This window comes from Pinus tabuliformis, chromosome 8 (genome assembly GCF_031772625.1).
Source record: "Pinus tabuliformis cultivar Carrire ecotype Pingquan chromosome 8, CPIR1, whole genome shotgun sequence".
Taxonomy (NCBI): Eukaryota; Viridiplantae; Streptophyta; class Pinopsida; order Pinales; family Pinaceae; genus Pinus; species Pinus tabuliformis.
In genome coordinates, this window is record NC_142294.1 from 1,279,139,876 (window position 1) to 1,279,162,259 (window position 22,384).

General features: G+C 36.5%; 1 protein-coding gene across 2 annotated transcripts; it reads right to left on the reverse strand.

Moving 5' to 3' along the window:
* Positions 1–8,613: 8,613 nt before the first annotated feature.
* On the reverse strand, positions 8,614–9,796 carry LOC149240079 (uncharacterized). Of its 2 annotated transcripts, none has more exons than XM_089367249.1 (2): positions 9,647–9,796; positions 8,614–9,465 (listed from the first exon to the last, which is right to left on the reverse strand). In XM_089367249.1, the coding sequence occupies exons 1-2, from the start codon at positions 9,659–9,661 to the stop codon at positions 8,893–8,895; spliced, it is 588 nt and encodes a 195-aa protein (XP_089223375.1). In that variant the 5' UTR covers positions 9,662–9,796; the 3' UTR covers positions 8,614–8,892. The 2 variants fall into 2 exon arrangements, with proteins under 2 accessions (XP_089223375.1, XP_089223374.1); XM_089367248.1 differs by having other exon boundaries at positions 8,614–9,471.
* Between the last annotated feature and the right edge of the window lie 12,588 nt (positions 9,797–22,384).

The following is a 22,384-nucleotide window of genomic DNA, read 5'->3' on the forward strand; positions in this document are numbered from 1 at the left end:
TGTTGCTTCTGGAGTCCATGAAAATGCATCTTTTTCAATAATGTTGTTAGAGGTGCTGCTATTCTCCCATAATTCTTAACAAACTTGCGATAATACCCTGTCAACCCAAGAAATCCTCGCAGATGCTTTATGGATGTGGGGATTTTCCATTCCTTAATGGCTTTAATTTTTCTAGGGTCTACCTTAACTCCTTCATGAGATACAATATGACCCAAATATTCCACCTCCTGGACTCCAAAGAAACATTTGGATCTTTTTGCATATAATTGTTTCTCCTCCAATAGTTGTAGCACCCTGTCAACATGTTCAACATGATCCTTCCAAGACTTGCTGTAGATTAGTATATCATCAAAAAATACTAACACAAATTTTCTAAGGAATGGTTTGAAAATTGAATTCATCAAACCTTGAAATGTTGAAGGTGCATTGGTAAGGCCAAAAGGCATGACCAAAAATTCATAATGACCCTCATGAGTTCTAAATGTTGTTTTTGGAATGTCTTCAATCTTCATTCTGATTTGATGATATCCTGAACGAAGATCCAACTTGGTGAAGTAAATTGATCCATGCAATTCATCCAGTAATTCATCAATGACAGGAATGGGGAACTTATCTTTAATAGTGAGCTTGTTGAGCTCCCTATAATCTAGACACATGCGCCATGATCCATCCTTCTTGTGCACCAATACTACTGGAGCAGAGAAAGAACTTTGACTCGGTTGAATTATACCAGCCTCTAGCATTTCTGCAACCATACGTTCAATTTCACTCTTTTGGACATAGGGATATCTGTACGGCCTGATGTTTGGAGGAACACTTCCTGGAATCAGATGAATAGCATGATCATGATCACGCATAGGTGGGAGACCTTTGGGAGTCTCAAATACCTTGGAATGATTGTCCAGGACTTTTTGGAGATCTGGAGAAATAGATGATTCCGATGTGGAAACATCTAGCGAACATAATTGTGCAATTACACCTCTTTGCTCCTTTTTTAGAAGCTTTGTCATACCATTAGAGCTGATTATCTTTCCTGGTTTCCCTGCAATACCCCTTAATTCAACTTCCTTTCCTTCCGTAGAAAATTTGATGAAAAGTTCTTGAAAATTAAAAGCTATTGTACCCAAGGATTGTAGCCATTGGACTCCTAGTACAACATCAGCACCTCCCATTGGAATGGAAAGCATTGGGCTAGTCAATACATATTCTCCCATGGATAGCTTGATATTATGGCACTTTCTAGAGAAATTTATTGTTCCTCCATTTGCAATCATCACTTGACACTCTGGTGCTGGATATAGGAAGCAATTCAATTCTTTTGCTACCTTACAATGAATAAAATTGTGGGTGCTTCCTGAATCAATCAACACTATTGCCTTTTTCTTCTTGATTTGTCCTTCTATCTTGATGGTTTGAGGAGTGGTAATTCTGCTAATGCATTACAAGATATGGTCGGATTTATTTGTTCTTCATCTAGGCTTTGTTCCTAGAGTATATCCTCTTCTTTTGACCTTTCTTGCTCCTTTTCTTCTTCCTCTTCACAATCTATGTAGAATAATTTCTTCTCAGCACACTTATGACCTTTAGTGTATTTGCTATCACAACTGTAACAAAGCCCTTTTGCTCTTTTTTCTTCCAATTGTTGTGGTGTCAACCTTATAGGTTGTGGAAGACTAGGGGCAACAACACTTCCGTCTTTATAGTTGTGAGTGGTATGCTTCCTGGTTGCCATAATTTTGCTTTCCATTTTTCTTGCTAACCTGAATGCCTTTTCTAATGAATCAGGTTCCCAAAGGCGAACATCATGTTGGATATTATCCTTTAAAGACCCTATGAACACATCAATCCTATGCTCCTCTGGAATATCTTTTACACTTATGTTCAATTTTTGGAACTCCTCAATGTGCTCCATTATTGAACCCTTTTGTTTGAGACTTATCAATTGGCTAAAAAAGTGTTGTTTTTTGTATCCTCATAATGTGCTATCAATTCTTCCGTAAAAATTGCCCAAGTGATAAATTGTTTACGAGAGCAAAGCCATTGATACCATACAAACTGATTTGGTTCCAAATATAAAGTTTCCATACGTACCTTTTGTGTGTTTTGCACATTATTGAGATCAAAGAACTGCTCCATCTGTAATATCCATGTGGCAGGATCCTTGCCATCAAACTTCCTCATATCGATTTTTGGAATATGGTGAGTCTTTGATCCAACATTAGAGTCTATGATATCATGATTAACATTTCTTTTGTTCGCATCATGAGTTTCCTTTACTACCTTTTCACCATTAGTAAGTATTTCTTGTAGAAAATTTGTCAAATCTTTCTTCATATCTGTCATGCCTGTCTTCAAGTTTGTGTTCAAATCTATCTTCAATTATTCCATGGTCTGTCTTCAAATCTATCTTCCAATCATCCATATTAGCTTCCATGCCCTTTATCTTAGATTCCATGCCATTTATCTTAGCTTCTGTTAGCTTTTGTGAGCGTGACATTTGTTGCACTTATTCTTGTAATTTTGATATATCATGTAGCATTTCTTCCTCTTCTTCATGAGTCATGCTAGAGCTTTCAGGTTCCTTACTAGGTGTTTGCATTTTCTTTCCTCGGGGCATCAGTTACCAATAATAATTCCTTCAAAATAATTTTCAAACCGATCTTAAGCAAAAATTTAAGAAAATCTACACAACTTTTTTCACTTTGTAGGAGCTCGATATTGCCACTGATGTATCTTTGTACTTTTCGATCATCTAGTTCTGAAATTGTGACCTGCAGTAGCCCTATGTGTCCTCTTTCCAATGCCACAAGTCTGACCCAAATTGGCTTCCCCACGGAAGAGTTATGTGAAATCTCCCACAGTGATTTGATTATAGACTAGTTCAGTAGAGCAAACTTGTATGACGTGGCACGAGTCACTGTTTCGGCCTATGGATCTGAAAAACAGATAAAAGAAACTAGAGTCCGTCCTCTTTCTGTACCTTCTTACGAAATTTCAATCCGATCCCCAGAGAGAAAGTTATGACGATTTTCCCCAGGTCACCTGTTTGGAATGTAATTCAGGAGTCTGCAAAAGGACCAACTTCCTCAGATCATATCTCCCCAAATATAGCGCGAAAAGCTCTAAAATTTGGACCCGAGGTTCAGTGCGATTTCTTCTCAAATGGGTTTTTTTTTCAACTTCTGAAACATCGCAGAATAAAGGTTATAGCGAAAATTACACGATGACCTGTTTGGAGCAGCGAAACCCTAGAATCCAAAGCTTTGATACCAAATGTTATGAAACCAGCTCAAGAAAAGATAGAAAAGATAGATCAACGCCTTAGAATTCAGCCTCTTCGAGGGTGCAACCTCCTTTACATTACATAAATGAACAATTCTTGGATTATTCAAATGACAAAACCTCCTTTCTATATATAGGAGTCTAAGGAGTCACAATATAATCCAGCCGACCTAACAATAATAATATAAAGCCACAAAAATAAAAATAGAGGGATTCTATGGGGCACAATAATAACAATATGGGGGCAATAGGGGCACAACAATATTAATAAGGGGTATAACTACAATAGTAATGGGGTAATCACTAGTATTATAGGGACCCAACATAATACAATATCTATTAATATTTTAGTGTGAATATGTATTGAGATGCAGTTAGTTTAATCCATCTGTAAAAATAATTGAATAACCTAAGGAAGGTACAAAAACACCCTTCTTGTACCCATTCATTCAACATGTTTCGTTGTCTACAGTACAACTGAATCTTTATATAACTTTAGAACAATTATCTCATGCAAATACTCGACAGTAGAATCAATATTCTTACCACTTTCAAAATTACAAAATAATACAGTTAGATGACACAAGTGAATATTCTCAAACCAATAATACTGCAGTAGGCTTGACTTAGGGAAGTCACTCTCCACCCAATCACGAACTGTACTTCCAGTCCCCCTCGAGTTGAGTATGCTTGTCCATAGAACCAACAACCTCTATTGGTTTCTCTTCTTAGGTATTTCATACCTTCTTCCATACTATATGTTTCTATTAGCAACGTCCCTCTTTTGTGGTTTTCCACAACCACTAGCCTAAGCTTTGTTTCTTAAAAGCTCGCTTTTCTCTCCCACAAATGTTTAAGATTTTTCCAAACTTGGCATCTTTCTCCAACCAAGTGATTTAATGGATTTTTCTCCCTCCATTAAATCTTAACTGAATATTATCTAGAACTTTCCATGGAAGAATTATTTCAGCAAGCATCTCAATTGTAAATGAGTTATTCCCCAAGTATAGCCATTTTATCATTATCAATAAAATTTATTTATTCACATAATGTCGTAATGTACATTATGGATTTCTGCCTTTAACATATCATACTTAATTTAAAAAATAGTAACCATCAACATTAACACATGGAGGGGTATTACAAACAAGTACCAAGCATGTCTCAAGATTGGGGAGTGGCAGAGAGAGAGAGAGAGAGAGAGAGAGAGAGAGAGAGAGAGAGAGAGAGAGAGAGAGAGAATGGAGAGCGAGGAAGAGAGAAGGCAAGAGATAAAGTTGGATATGGTTTATTTTGAAGGAGGGATAAAGAGAGTGAAGGATGAGAGATATTAGAGGGAAGGGAGAGGAATTGTGACCATGATAATGGGGATGAAAAGGAAATATACAGAGGGAGCGATGACGAGTGAGAGATAATGAGTTAGAGACATATCAAGAGGGAAGAAAGAGAATGGAGAGATACAGTAAAGAACTTAGGGAGAGAGTCATAAGGAGAGAGGGAGGGCGATATAGATAAACATGGAGGGGGAGGAGAGAGGAAGAGAGAAAGAGGGAAGAAGGGGGAGAAAGATATATATATATATATATATATATATATATAGATATAGATATATATATATATATCAAGAGAGAGAGAGAGACAGAGAGAGAAAGATAATTATGGGGGAGAGAGAGACCCCTTTACCTTCCACTACTCTCTCTCTATATATATATTTCATGCTAATTCACTATGTTCACCTCTCTTCCTATTCCTTTGTCTCTACCAATCTTCCCATTTCCCCCACAGTTGCTCTCTTTATCTATCCGTCCCTCCCTCCCTGCCTCCCTCCCTCCCTTAGTTCCTCCTTGGAAACATGCCTCTCCCCAAGATCTATCTCTCTCTTCCTCTCTCCCTCCCAACTTATGAAATATTATAAACATGCAAGTGTGTGCACACAATGAGGATTACACACATCCTTTAAAAAGAATGTGTGTGATTTTCAAAACATGTGCATGCCTTCCAAATTAGGAACACTTTAAAAAACAAACACGCACTCTTCAAAGCATGTGCACACTTTTTAAAATGTTATTGCATTCCTAAGAGATCCATGATTTCCAGCATGCATGGTAGTTTTGGGAGTACCATGACTATAGCATAGGGAATACATGTGCATTTCTAACAATACATGCATATTTTTACTTGAACATGATTGTTATGGTGCCCTTGCCATTTTTTAGGCCATCAACTTTGTGCAAGCATCCATATGCTTTACCATATTTCAAGAATTTTTAAGTTTTGTGACAAGCAACATAGAGGATTTCACACCGATGCTGATAAGGAACCCCAAACAAAAGATCAAACATAATGAAGGATGTCATATTATGTTGGATTGTGGTGTGAAAATTTGGATAGAAAATTTAATAAAACAATGTTTATTGACCAACAATCATAGTTCTTCCTTTTCATCGCAAGTAATTGATAGTGAGAGGGATGAGTCGTGATGAATATATAGATCTTGGTGATCAGATTTTGTGGCATTAAATTGTTTTGATTGTCACAAATAATCACAGTGGTAATTTGGTTGTTAACTTTATATATATTTGTAAAGCAAAGGCCATGAGTGTTGGTATAATAATATGAAGTCATTAAGATAAACATAAATTTGGGAAACGTGGGGTTTGAAAGAAATATTTCTTCATAATTAAGAGGAGTATCAAATGGTGAGGATGGGGATAATGGAGGATTAGACTAGTATTTGTTATATAACATCCTTTTGCTGGATTGTATACAAAATTTGACAATTTATAGATTATTGGGATTGTGTTTTGGGATAGTGACACCATTAGCTAGAATGAAATAAGGGAGACATACTAGTATGTAGAGAAAGTTATTCTAAAGGAATTGTAGTGGGTTGGGATTAGTGAGTTGATGGGTGGTCTTAGAAAAGTGATATCATTTATCAAACACATATTTTACAGAAAGGAATGAATGAAGGATTTTCAAATAATGGAACCTCATGTCTAAATATAGCTAACAACCTATAATTAAAATTTAGAATAAATACCTTTTCTATGTCATTGATTGGGAGTTGGACCTACAACTTCCTGAAGAAGTCAATACATTGCTACATTAACTACTACAAAATAAGAAAAAGTTGGATCTAATGGTACATTAACTTTTCAGTATATGAAGAAGTATATAACCATTAATGGATACCATAAAAAAAGGCATCTAAATTGCCATCAGATTGAAGGTGGAGACACCATAGATAACCTCATTATATTTGATAGATAACTGAGTGGTCTATGAGTATGTATAATATGAACCCAAAATATCCTCATTAAGTTGCAAGGTTGCAATGCTATAGCTCTAGTATTTTCTTGTCTATGTAGATCTTGAAATAGGAAACAAGTATGCAAATTCATAAACAAGCAATTATCCTTGCATTAGGTAATTGTAATTTGGGTGAAAAATATAAATGCCCAACCATATTATAAACAAAGGAGCCCCAAGTTTGGTAAGCATGATTTCTTTGCTCAGATGCAGTAGATTGGGTGTAAGGTTGTATAGAAATGTCTATATTCATATGAATAAGAATTCTGATGTGGGTTGATAAAGTGTGATAAAAACATTAGAAAAACAAAAGACTCTAGGTGGGTGTGAGAGTGAAAAGAGCCCATCGGAAAAAAAATAAAAATCATAGAATGAAAAACTAGGATTCCAATAAGCCAACAAATTGGAAAAGAATTCCTACAATGGAGTTGTCGGAAAAGAGAACAAAAAAACCATAAATTAAATGCAAACGAACCCTTAATCAAATTTTTGGATACCAAATAATGGGTGTTACAATACACCAATATAGAAGAAATACCGAACAAAAAGACTATTTTCGTTAAAGCGAATGGCCAAAACAAAGTCTGTAATTATTTTACATAGCCAATTTTACCTACGTATAAAAAATTTATCATTCAAAAAACTTAAAATTGCAAATTATCTACTTCATCCAACTATTATTACTACCATATTTCGACGGACCTTTTGGTAACATCAAGCAAACTAGAAAAACTCCCAGCCTATTCAAATAAAGTCGATACTATGAATAAGTAGTATAGTTAGTTGGATTAAAATGTTTTCATATAAATATACCTATACCTATATATGTTAGATAGATTTCTTACGCAGAGGATAGCTTTTTAATAAACAGAGTTGTTTTTAGTGAGATTTTTTGAAATTTTTGGTGGTAGTGGAAAAAATTGAAGTGAAATATTGATTTCTGTTATTTAAATTAGTGTTTTTTTTTTACTGTATATATAGATTCAGCACCCTAAAAAACTTTAGGGCAATTTTATTGTGCAGGGTTAACCATCAAACTTGTTATTTCTATAAATTCCTGCGGGATTTTATAGAAATTAGACCCGAAAAACCTCCCAAAAAAATAACACTAAACGCAACTAATTTAATAAAATCTACTCATTAATAATAAGAAAATGTTTGGATATATCTGTTAGTAACTGATTTCAAATTTCAAACCTCTGGTTTTTACCTCTTTGAGATTCAAGAAACTTTGCGTGATAGTTTGGGGACTCTGCTTCATCTACTTCAAGAAAAAATGAATTTGAAGCAATATATATTCGAGTTAAGAGAGCGCGTTTGGACTACAACGAAGGACATGAAATGCTGTCCACAGTTGAGCTAGCATAAACTTTAGAGATCTTAACACCGAAGCACAATGACCTTTGTAAGCCGGAGAGGAAGTGAAATGAGCTTGATAGATGGAAGGGTTCTCCCAGCAAAAAATGCCAATCTTTCGTTCTGTCATGATCTATATTTACTTTTTTCTTTTTATACCTTAAACAAGCAGGTATTAATAAATATATTTAAGAAAATAACATCTATTATGTTGATAAGAAAGAATGAGACATCTTCTTGTCTGTGGCATATTTGCCATATTATTGGACTTGAGTTGCCTATTGTTGTCATATTGTTATCCAATTCGAGAGAGAAAAAGAAGCATAATATCTTTTATTCAATTGGAAGGATATGAAAAAATGATTGTGTCCTCTAACAAAATACTTGGGGTTGATATAGTGCATAGAAAAGCATGGAAGACAACAGGAATGATGGATTAAGGCCAACAGAGGCATATGAACAGATACTTATCGATTACCATAGCCCATGAATGCCAGTGGTAACACAACCTCACATCCTATCATCAACAGTTTAATTACGAACTTTCTTATATTACGAATGTTAATTATATCATTGAAAGTTAGGAATATTGTTGGTGTCTTGAATAGAAATGGTGCTTCCTGTTCAATATAAACTGTACATCTCATCAGCAAATTAATCAGAAAAATCACTAACAGGAGCTCTGGTTGTACTTCATATAAGATTAGCTAGAAGCATGCAATTTATACAAAAGTTATGCAACCCCTATGCCTATATTTTGAAATACTTCTACTAACTTCACTTCATTATGAAACATGGCAGATGGCGGACCTGATCGTTGAGTCTGCAATCTAAACTAAATAGCAGTACGGATCGAGTATCATAGTATAACTATATAAGTTTACTACATAAACCCCAAGATGGTCTATGGATATATTTTATTTTCCTTCAGTATGCATTTATTTATTCCTGAGGCTTAACCCCACCCTCGGCCTTCTCTTCAGCGGGAGCTGCTATAGGCAGAATTTTTTCTTCAACAACGGTCTCTTCAATTGATACGGTTTTCTCTTCTGAAATTTCAGCAGGTGAATTTCCATTGGCCAATGATTCTTCAGACTTCGCTTCTGCTGCCGTTTCAACAGCAACAGAAGCTTCATCCTTACCTGATGACTCTTCGGCCTTCTCTTCAACAGCGGCGACTTCGGCGGTAGCTTGAGCTACAGATTCTTCTTTGGGATGTTCGACGGCTTCTTCCTTAAGTTCTGGTGTTTCCTCGGGCTCCAGCTGGGCAGATTCTACTCCGGGTTCCGAGGCAGTCAGTGTTCCAGTCGATTCTTCTGCGGATTTCTCAACCTTGTCGGGGATTTCATTGACTGTATTATCTGCCACGGGAACCTCCTTAACAGGACTAGAAGGAGGAGCTTCTTCTTCAGCAGCCTTTTCAGTTCCGGGTTCGATTTCTATATCCTTCACAGCTTCCATTATGTCTGGTACCTTTTCTTCACTAGGAATGGACCCAGCTGGCGTGGTAGCAGCCTGCACCTAGGACAGCATTGTCCCATTGTCAGTTAAAGACATTACCCTATGCAAAGTATAAATCTATTGCATCTTACATCTCTCTACAGAGCAATCAATCAGAGGCAGAATTATAAAAAGCAGAAAAATAATAAGAAACATAAACATTGCAATGGCAACATGCATAGACTCATTGATCTACCTCAACACTAGCCATATTCTACTAACACGGAAATTTATACAAAAAGGAAAAAGCAAATTGGCAAATTAAACCGATCAGGGCACAAGCTCGAAGACTCTGCTTGTTTGGCAGTGGAAATCCCACCATACAATATTACAGAGTAAGATGCGGTTAGCGTCTCGGGTGGGCTCTTTATACTACAAAGGAAGATGCTCTTCTTGTCAACCATTTATAAAAATCTTGAAAATAAGAAGCGAATATACAGTCGGGGCCCTCAATCCGTCAGTGTGAATTAGAAACGCCGGGCCCAGGGTCCTTTCCCGCGCAGGGCCACCTTCTATATTTACCAAGCGCCAGGTGCTGCCGGGTAACTGAATATTCATTTTTTTCGAAATTCTTATTTGTTGGAGGAATCACTGACCACTATGGAATCCATAATTTCCATCCCGGATCCTAACAGCAAACCTCTTCATAGGTAAACCAAAACTATTACTTCGGAACTGTAATTTGAAGTGTATATACACTAAGGGTTCAAGCAGTCGCATATGTTGGTCTAATTGGCGCTCGAAGTACATCAACACTATTACTTCGGAACTGTAATTTGAAGTGTATATACACTAAGGGTTCAAGCAGTCGCATATGTTGGTCTAATTGGCGCTCGAAGTACATGAAGGTTTTGTATATACACTAAGAGTTCAACCAGCCACATATGATGGTCTAAATGGCGCTCGAAGTACATGAAGGTTTGCCAATAAAAAGTAGGCGGAAAAAAATGACAGAGAATTGTAACATGAGATTAATCCTCGCTGATACCCATCCATCTATTTTCATTTAATCTCTGCTTAATCCAAACATTAGATATAAGTTATATGTTGGATGTATCTTCCCGTATATATTTGTGGATATCTATGACGTCGCTCAACCTTGAGATCTTGTGCGCAGGCGGGCCATTAGGGTTTCGTACGTCACCCAAATTCAACCGTGCCATGAGGAGCATTTAAACTGTTCTGATGTGATTTTCTGCTCCTATCCAAAAATTGATGGGAAGTTTTGGTTAGATGCAAAATTGTAATTTTAACCATGGTAAATTGCAATTTGAAATTAATTTAATAATTTTGATTCCGGTAGATATTTGTGTATATGGATGCCCTCGCTCAACGTTGATCCTATCCAAAAATTGATGGGAAGTTTTGGTTAGATGCAAAATTGTAATTTTAACCATGGTAAATTGCAATTTGAAATTAATTTAATAATTTTGATTCCGGTACATATTTGTGTATATGGATGAGCTTGCTCAACGTTGATACCATGTGCGCTGGAGCCGGCCATTAGGGTTTTGTACGTCACCCAAATCAACCGTACAATAAGGAGCATTTAAACTGATCTAATGAGATTTTATGCTCCTGTCAAAATTCTTTTGATGGGAAGTTTAGGTTGCATGCAAAATTATAATTTTAACAACGCTAAATTGCAATCCGAAATTAATTTAATAATTCTGATTGTATTTTATTGTGATTTATTTTTAAGAAAAAAATATTACAATTTACTTGTTAAATGAAATGACAGTGATTGCAAGCTGAGTCAATACTATTGTTGGTGTTTTTCAATTGGGCATATTAGACAAACATATCAGTTTTACTCCATATTCTTCATTCTTATTCTATCTAATTAGTTTATAAATTTAAATTATATCACAAAATTCTTAAAAATGAAAATAATAATAATAAAATTATCACTTGAAGCACTTTATAATTATTAGAAGTTTTTTTTTAATCATTATAATTTGTTGATATAATTTTTGGACAAATCATGAATTTTAGTTGTTTAAAATGTATAAATAGATTCAATGCTTGGGAAACTCCTTGAAACAAAGAAACAAAGAAAATTAAAAAAAAACACAAAACACTCAAAAGTGGATTTATGGATAAATCATCCCCAAAATATGTTAAGGAATGTTGAAAATAACTCAAAATATTGGATAAGTTGATTAATATATGTTTATCATTGTGTATGCCAAACCAATCATTACTCTTTTTTGCTAGGTTATGTGAGTCATGATAGGAGGACATGCCTACCTTGTGCCTTAAAGACCCATGACACATGGGCATATATGCCATCTAAATCTCTGAGGGATCTCCCACTAGTATCGAACATGTGAACTTTTCAGCATGGAGGACCTTAGTATAACCCCTTCTCACCATATGTTTTCAGCATGGAGTACCTTAGCATAACACATTGTCACCATATGCTCTACTCCTCCTTGGCCCTTTTATTTCTCATGAACTTAACATGTCACTTGTCACAATAGAAGCCATGTGGGGAGGATAGAAATCATTGCTCCCAAATACTTGTGATAAAAATATGACAATTAAGATGTGTATATTGTCATTTTTTTATTTTTTATTTTTGGAAGAAAAAAATTGTAATTTTATTAGTAAAAATGAAATTGTGATATAGCATATCCTTCAAAGTCATAATTTAAAACCAAGTTTATGTATTTTAAAATTTTTAATGAATTTTTGTTTTTATTATTTTTTTCAAATATCGTTTTACGTAGAATAGTTTTCATTATATTGATTTCATCCCTCTTTACAATTGATACAACCAAAGTTAATATTGATATATATATATATATATATATATATATATATATATATATATATATATATATATATAGAGAGAGAGAGAGAGAGAGAGAGAGAGAGAGAGAGAGAGAGAGAGAGATTTTTTTTCTTTTCTCGACTTATATCTACAAAATAAATATGCTCAAAATGTAGTGATAGAAGGACTTTTGGCTTGTGCCTTAGCTAGTGAAGAACACTCATTAGTCTTTCTCTTAGCATGAGTCACTAGTACACCAAGGGTATTTTTAAGACATTTTTTTTAAGACAAAAGAACTCTTTTGTGTTAAAAAATGATTTTTTATTTTAGTTATTTTACATTAAAATTTAATGTCAATTGAATTGTCTTAAATATAAAATTTAAGACAAAAATAGTTGAGACAAAAATATTTTAAGACAAAACTTTATATTTAAGACAAAAACAAGACAAAACTTTAAATTTAAGGCAAAAACAGTTTGAGACAAAAATATTTTAAGACAAACCAATTTAAGAAAAATATTTTAAGACAAAACTTTATATTTAAGATAAATATAATTTGAGACAAAAATATTTTAGGATAAAAATAGTTTAATAGAAAATTATTTTAAGAGATAACTTTATATTTAAGGAAATGACCACTTAAGATGAAACTCATTCAAGACAATTAACAATTAAGATAAAAACATATCAGTTTAAGACAATATTATCTAACAACTGCAAAATTGAGTCTCACAGTGCACCCTAAGTTCGCGAGCTTGCAGGCTACTATTGTCTCGTGCCTATACCGAGGTTGTTTTTTCATTTACCATTCACATTATCATATATAAAGACAATGATCTATTAGGCTCTTCGTTTTGTGGGGGTAACCGACTCCGAAGAACACGACAACTTTTCCTTGCAAGATTTCCTAGACATCAATTCCACTTTTGTCCCTTCGATCTTTGTTGATATGATTAGAGACAATTTGTTTGTTGTTGCATTTGGCCTGTGAGTCAATTTGGTGCTTACTATTGCAGAGTAGTTGATAAACTAACTAAACTGTGGATTCCTTCTCCTGGTTATGTGATTAAGCCTTGAGTTTAAATTTCCCTCAATATGCATCCCCTTAGACTTTGGATCTATCTTAGGATAATCAGTTGCAAGAAAGATTGCAATGTGGCCGACTTACAATTAGGTGGGGATTTAAAGTCCTTCTGTCATTTTTCAGTCATCATTAAACACACAGATCGATAAGTGTACATTGCTTATGTGTTTTACCTTATCGAGTGTGATGAATCTAGTTACATTGTGAATGGTGCAATATATTGCATGTTTTTAAATGTAAATGAATGTATGAGTTTTGATGCTCACTTTGTCTTTGTGATTAGAATGGCTTCATGTATGCACATCGATTTTAAAGTGTGCCGAGAATATGTTATTAATTATTATTTTTTTGTTAAGATTGGCAAGTCCATTCCATTTTCTATTATATAATAAACAAGTTTACACCACACAACTTAACTAGATGGCCTCAACTTGCCCCGAGGGGAAACCAAGTCTGTTGGCCACTAGTCAGCGTTATAGGCCATCCAAAAACAATATTGTTTCAATCTTTCTAGCCATGCTAGATACATCTCTATCTCATGTCCAAACACTACATAATTGTAAAAACTGACATTTGCAACATAAAAATTAAAAGCTAACCGCATAGACCAAAATTAAGAATGGGATGAGTCTACTCCTTCTGTTCCTCTGAGGCAGATGTGACGGGAGTAGGATCTTCAATTGTTGCCCCTAGCATGCCATACAACTCTAGAATGCATGGGATGTGGTAGTCAATTCTATCGATCCTGACATCCTGTTTGTGCAGTTGGAAGAGGATTTTCTCTAGGTCCTTCTTGTAATTCGGCATTCCATGTATTTTCACTTCTATACCCATAGATATCTGCTCCATCGCCTTACCGAGTAGAATCTTCATTAACCAATACAGGTACAGCATTTGCTTGAACCGTGTGATTCTCCCTAGAGTGTTTCCTAGATCTGGAACAAGAGTCCTCTAATTATCCATGTCTTTCTCTATATCTCTTCCTTTGTTTACCTCCTCTTCTCTTTCTTCCATCAATTTGCGAATGCGAGCATTTTTCCCCTCACAGTAGGCCTATGTTTCTTTAGTGATGAGGTGCTCTACTGATTTCCGACCCCTGCGGGTTTTCAACGTGCTCGACCCCTTATCTGTCCAGGGGGCGAGGCCTCTCCTGATGTGTTGATGTCCTCTTGCAGCACATGCCATGACCTGTTTGGCAGAACAATGTTGACACCCAAAAAGAGTTAGATTCAAATTCAGAATTTTCGTAATACACCACCTTACCCATGCATGTTTTTCCTCTCCTCCATTTCTCACTACATATGTGCATGGGTAGGCCGAAGCCCTCAGGTCCCAGAGGGAAGGTCTTTGATCCTTACCCTGATGCCCACCATTGTTCCCTTCCCCCTTACTATGGATTGCATGTAGGTCATTCCACTGGATCTCAAGCCGAGCCCACAAGCCCTCCTTGAATCTGGCAGTACGCCTGCAGTGGTTGCATATCCTTGATCCCTTGGCCCAAAGAGAAATGGATTTGCCTCTCAGGTTCCTCCAGCTAGTTTTCCACTCAAGATTCCTAGCCTTGCCATCAATCCTGTGTGGTTTCCAGTTATCCTAGTGGTTTCTTTGTAGACTACACTCAGGGTTGTGACCTCGGACCCCTACCATCAGCTTTCCCCTACGACTCTCTACAACCCTCGATCCCTCTTGAATTGTAGTGTCTCTATTCATTTCCTCCCTGGCCTTAATTATAAAGCACATAACCTCACAACCTCGCAGCCCACTTTTGCCCCCCTACAGTCATGGTTTTTTCCCATTTGGGAGAAAGTATATACATAGAACCAGGCCATGGCAAGAAATTTCCTCCCCCATTTCCACCAACAACATTCAATTCCCCATTTCAGACTCTTTCCCCTCCTTTCCCCCTAGCATAACCCCAACCAGAACATAGATTCAATGCTGAGGAAAAGCCGAATTACATACCTGGTTTCTGCAGGCGACCTTCCATGACCAGGATTCCTCCTATTCTGTCGACCTTCCTCTGCTCTGTATCACCACCCTTCTCCATAGCCTTTCACTCCTGCATTGCACATCGAATGACCTCGCCTACTCCACCACCCTGCCTTATTTCTTGTCCCGCCACCTTGCCCACTTCCCCAACAGGCATTCATGCCGAAGGACACCACACCCCCTACCTTGAGCATGTGGGGGATGATGGTAATAAGTGCCTGGGTACTACGCATGGTTGTGCCCAGGCTGGCCTGACTGACGACCCGCATCCCGATCAGGAGAATATGCTATTCATTATTATGTGCATGGTGAATGCGCAATTATGTATTCATATTCAATCAATTGATTTCAAAATTTATGGGTATACTTAGTTTAACCAATCCCTACGCTAGTTATTTTGTCAAAACTAAGAATTTAGGTATCAAGAATTGGGCCACGAGTCTCCTTGAAACTACAGGAGGGTGGGCGCACAACAATTGTAGCTCTTCTTTATGAACCTAGCCTAGGTTTCTTTTTAGTTCATATACGCTATGTTTTCGAGGTCGAGAGGAAGTGGGAGAACATGACTTTATTGACATGTTAGCAGGTCCAACACCTAGTGGGCACTGGTGAAACCACACCCTAGTGGAACCATGTTGTGTGTATAGACACCAACCATAATCCATTGACCTGAGTGATCAAATTTGAGGTAAGGGTAGGGTCTATACACTTGGTCATTTTTTTTTATTTTTTATTTTAGGTGAGAATCCTAAAGTCCAAGAGTGTGCTCCAGGCAGAAATGGGTGTGTTGGGAACATTTTTAGCTACCCATCACTTAGATATTTGTATCCTACAACATCCTAAGAGTGTAAAAATTAATATAAATTTTATACTACTGATGTATTCGAACTAAAAAAAAGAAATTACAAATTTCCTCTAGTATTTTGTGAAATGGAAATCATAATTTAGAAACACATGCAATTACATGCAACCATAAAAAAAAACACAAGAAGACAATTTTTTATGGGGAAACCCAACAGGGAAAAACCCTTCCACTGCTTTTCATTAATCATATGAGAATGAGAAACTATGACAATGCCTTTCTTAAATCCTGAAGCACACCCTGCACTGTAAACTAGTTCTCCTATTGATTAACCTGCTTTAGCCAACCCTTAGTCAATTCAATACCCCATCTTTCTCCTATTTCCTTGCACGATTCCAGAGGAAATTAGCTCCTAAATAATAGGGGAATTCATTATTCCCTTGTGCAAATCCCAAGTAATTTATCACCTGCCTCAATGCCCAGCATGTACACTCAACTAGTATAGAATTAATCATTACAATGTGCCTTTTCCTCCACTTTAGTTTGGAAATTCAAATTCCATGCATGTCTAGGTTATTTTTAGATGATTGACTAGTATAACCGAGAAATCATTGAGTGAAAAACAATTCTACTACTCAAATGACCTTCAACTAACTCAACTATTTGCTTAAGCTCGGTTAACTGAGTCAAACTAAAGATAATTTAATTGCTAAATTTGAGCAGCACTGCATGCACAACTCTACTTCTAGCCTATAAATAGAATTTGTTGAGTAAACAAATAGACAAGGCCATGTCACACAAGTTAACTTCCATCCAAGTCATATTGTTGATTTAGAAAATTGAATTACTAAATTTGACTAAGGAACAAGTCAAATTTAGCCTTTCTGCTACATTTTCTAACACTCCCTCTTAATAAGAAAGGGATTTTGAACCACCCATATCATGCACCTATGGAATTTGAATTTTCCTCTTAACAATGCCTTTTTCAATATATTTGCATCCCACTTCTCACTTGGAATGTAATGTAACATCATAATTCTCCTCTGCACACAATTCCACAAGTGATGATACCTAATATCAATGTGCTTGGACCTGTCATGAAATATTGGATTCTCAAAGAGTTTGATACAACTTTGATTATCAAAACTAATCATTGTCAAATCCATCCGTTGACTTAAAATACCTACAAGTATTTTCCTCATCCATTTTCCTGCACATGCTTCTTGACTTGTAGTCATGTGTTCAGTCTCTATTGAGTTGAATGCCACATACCTCTGTTTCCTACAATGCCAGGAAATAACTGCAGACCCAACACTGAAGATAGCACCCAAAGTACTTTTCTTGTGTGATGGACTCCCTGCCTAATCTGCATCAGTGAAGCCTTGGAGCTTCACTCCCTTTTTCCTCCTCTACCATACCCTATTCTTCATTGTACCTATGAGGTACCTCAACACATGATTTTTCGCCTTCCAATAAAGCTTGGTGGGCTTAACCATGGCTTCAATCAACTAATTAGCTGCATAACATATGTCAGGCCTTGTGTTCACCAGATACATCAAGGATCCCACAAGTTGTTTTTAGATGGTAGCATCTACTGCCTCTCCTAAAGAAGCACTCTCCTTCCTCCAGTTTGTAGTTAGAGGTGTGTCCATAGGCTTGTAGTTCTCCATGTAAAATCTCTAAAGTATTCAGAGGCGTACTTACCTTGACTCACAAACATCTCACCATCACCTTGCCATACTTCCAAACCAAGGAAGTAATGTATCAATCCCATGTCCTTCATCTATGAATCACTACTCATCTCCTCCAAGTATCAAGTCATCAACATACACTACCAAGATAAGCAACTTGACATATACCACAATGTGATAGAGGTTGGCATCTACTTCACTTTTGGTGAATCCCAATCAACTGATATATGTATAAATTCGAGTGTACCATGCTCAGGGTGCTTGTTTGACACCATACATGGCTCTTTTGAGTCTACACACGTCTCCCAATCATATGTCTCAAATCCCTCTGGTTGCTCTATGTAAATTTCTTCCTCAAAAACACCATCGAGAAAGGTGGTATTCACATCCATCTGGTGGATCTTCCACCCCATCTGTGTAGCTAATGCTAGAATGGTTATGATCGAGGAATGTCTTTCCACTGGTGCAAATGTTTCCTCATAGTCCACTCCCTCTACCTAAGAGAAGCCTTTGGCCACAAATCTAGCCTTGTACTTCTCAATGCTCCCATGAGCTACATGCTTCACTTTGTAGATCCATATGGAACCAACTACTAACTTGTTCTCTGGCCTCGGCACCACCTCCCATACATTTTTCTTCATGATGGATTCATGCTCATCCACCATGGCATCAACCCCAACTGGTTGAGAAATTTCTTCCTCAAATGAAGAAGGTTCTAATTCAATGAGCTTTGTAATGATATCCATATACCCAATGTACCTATCTAGTGACATCCTCTTCCTGTGCTAAGATGAAGGAGCTCCCACATGCTCCTAGGCATCTTGTATCAATCTGTCAGCTTCTCTGGTTCTCTTCCTCCCCTCAACGAAAGATTCTGGTTGAGTGGGTGCCTCCACTCAACCTCTTGTCTACTCTACATGTGGCTGCTCCAAAACCTCCTAAATCTTTGCATGAGGCTCCTCCTTAGGAACTATTATCTCCTCCTATGATGGGATACTCAACTCTCACTCTAGAGAGCATCTCATAGCCTTCTCCTCATCAAATTTGACATCTCTCCTCATTACTATCATGTTGGGTGACGAAAAATACACCCTATATTTATGTGGTGTCTCTATGTATCCTACAAAGACTCCCAACTCAGTTGCAGGCTCAAGTTTCTTCCTGCTATCCTTGGAGACATGGAAATACATAGTAGCTCCAACAATTTTCAAATGAGATACAACTGGCTTCCTCCCATAGAAAGCTTCGGGTGTGATCATTCCAAGTATTCTATGAGGACTCTGGTTCTACAAATAGACTGTGTTGTTGCATGCTTATTCCCATAGGTGTAATGGCATACCCTGATCATGCAACATGGCTCTTGCTACTCCCACTATTCTTTTGTTCTTCCTTTCAACTACCCCATTTTGTTGTAGGTTATGGGGTGGTATCAATTCTCTTCTAATACCATATTTGGCACAAAAGTAATTAAAGGTGATAGATACATATTCTCCTCCATTATCACTTCTCAGGGCTTTCAATTTCTGACGAGTATCCTTTTAAACCAATGCTTTGAATTCAAAATTTTTTGAGAAAACTTCATCCTTCTTTCGCATGAAGAAGATCCAACATTTCGTTGAAAAGTCATGAACAAAAATAACATAATGTTTGTGTTTTGTTGTAGAGGTTGTAGAAAATGGTCCACATACATTAGAGTGGACTCACTCCAAGATTACTCCAGTTATGTTATCCCGACCCTAGAAGGTGGATTTGATATATTTCCCCAATGTGCATCCCTTGCAGACATCATGTTGGTCAAGGGTGCATTTCGAGTGATCGATGGTAATCTACTACATGATTTTTAAGGCCCCATGGTGTAAGTCTCCCATGTGTCTATCCTAGAGTTCTCCAACATCCAAACTCTGCACTTCTCCTACCTTGCTACTTAGTGCAACACACGCTTCCACCTCAAGTTTGTATAGGTTGTTCACAGAAAATCCAATTTGTTTCACTTGCCTGGTAGCTATATGTCTCAGAAAGGCTTTCCCCTTACTAAAAACAATATCATAGCCATGATGCTCCAATACAACTATAGAGATCAAGTTCTTCTTCATCCAAGTACATACATGACATCTTTCAAATGAAGATGAGAGCCTAACTCCCTCTTAAAGGTTACAATACTAGTTCCTTTGATATTGTACCACCCATCATCCCCAATTTTTATGTGCATCTAGAGATCCTTCTCCTCTAGGCTACTAGAAGTTGTAGAAAATGGTCCACATACATTAGAGTGGACTCACTCCAAGATTACTCCATTTATGTTATCTCGGACCTAGAAGGTGGATTTGACATATTTCCCCAATGTGCATCCCTTGTAGACATCATGTTGGTTAAGGGTGCATTTCAGGAGACCGGTGGTAACCTACTGCATGACTTTTAAGGCCCCATGGTGTAAGTCTCCCATGTGTCTGTGCCAGAGTTCTCCATCATCCAAACTTTGCACTTTTCCTACCTTGCTACTTAGTGCAATGCAAGCCTCCACCTTAAGTTTGTATAGGTTGTTCACACAAAATCCATTTTGTTTCACTTGCCTGGTAGCTATATGTCTCAGAAAGGCTTTCCCCACCAAAAATAACATCATAGCCATGATTCTCCAATACAACTATAGATATCAAGTTCTTCTTCATCCAAGTAAATACATGACGTCTTTCAAATGATGATGGGAGCATGACTCCCTCTTAAAGGTTACAATACCAGTTGCTTTGGTATTATACCACCCATCATCCCCAATTTTTATGTGCATCTGGAGATCCTTCTCTTTTAGGCTACTAAAGAATTCTTTAAATCATTTCATATGGAACGAAGAACCTGAATATAGATACCACACACTCCCCATTAGAGTGTTTTACATACATGCGATTGGGGTGAAGTCTAATTCAAATTTTGAGGCAAGTGCTTCACCTCCTGCTCCTTTTGAAGGATTCTTGTTATACTTCTTGTGTGAACACTTTGTTGCATAGTGCCCAAATTCATTGCAACAGAAACATTTTATCTTGCTCAAGTCCTTCTTCTTGCCACTGTTCTAGCTAATCTATGGTTTTCTTTGGGCTTTCTTTCCCTTTCCCGTATTTCCCTTTCCAACCAAGGAAAAATTCTCTTCCTCCTCAGATTTTAGATGTTACTCCATCTCTAGTCTTCCATTGAATTTTTCTTGCACTAAATCGGATCGAAGTTTTTTCCAATTTGGTAATTTGTCCCTTGCATTTATAGAGTCCCAATAGTTGTGCTAGAATTTTAGAAGGCCTAGGAGGGCTAATATCATTAGTTTTGGAGAGTGAATATGTTCTCCAACTACTCCAATCTCATCTCAACACTGAGTGAACCTGAAGAGTAATGTGGAATGGTAACGTGGAAGAGTAATGTGGATATTTCTGATCTTGCCCCTTGATGCCAATCCTATTGGTGTGTTAGGATTGAAAGTCACTTTTCCTTCCCCTAATATTATTTTTTAACTTGAGGAGGTGGAGGATTTTGATGATGGCATATTGTGTTCTTCTAAGCAATGTGAGTAGGCCTTTTAAATAGATGTTCTAGGTAAAACAATTTGTTCATATGTTGTTAGATACGATCATCTTTTTAAAATATACATATTTCAAATTTTGTTTAGTTTATAGGTTTAAAAACATAACAAATACATATCATCATACAATAAAAAAAGCATGGGAAGTATACTTTTTACTCAATTTTCATAGGATACAATGTATTGCCTTTGGGTAACAAATATCATATTGGGAAAAATATTCGTTGGATGTAGAACTTTATATGGGGAAGAAACACTCTCCTTTGAAGGGTATTGGACGTTGCATTAATTAAAATACATAATTTTTCAATATGCTTAAAACAAAATATGATCTCTCAAAAATGTTTCTTACATCCATAAGACAGATTAAATTCAAATAGAAAATGAAGTCATAAATGAAGCAAAATGGGTAGTAATTAGGAATGGAAAGCTATTATTAGGGATAGATACCATAATGATACTAATGATTTGAAATTTAGGACATTATCAACCCATTCTAAGAACTGTCAAGGATTTACGTGGCATAAATTTTGTTTTCTAAGTTTTCTCTTTATGGAGCAAACATTTTATGTTTCACGAAAACATGAAGTACATATTATGACCTAGTGATATATTCCTATATGACATTTGGAAAGGTAGGTCTAACCTGTAATGTCAACCTTTTTAAAAGATATGAGAACATGTTTCCTCTTATTGATATAAAAGCAAAACCTAAAAATTGTGCTACATAGGCCAATGACAGACTAAGAAAATGTTACTTGTATGTGATTTGTTTGTGGTTTCTATATTGTTATTTTTAAAATAAAATAATGCAAGGGTGATAATGTTTATTTTAGAGATTGGTTTGAGATTTCTTGGAGGTTGTTGAGACATTCTCTCAACAAATAACTCCAAAATTAGAGTTATTTGGATTTATTCCAACTATATATGTATCATATTTGCGATCGAATAACAAGTGTGAAAAGAAATATTTTTGAGCGTAACATTGTTCTTTCTATAAATCAACCAAATATTGAACTGAATAAATCATATT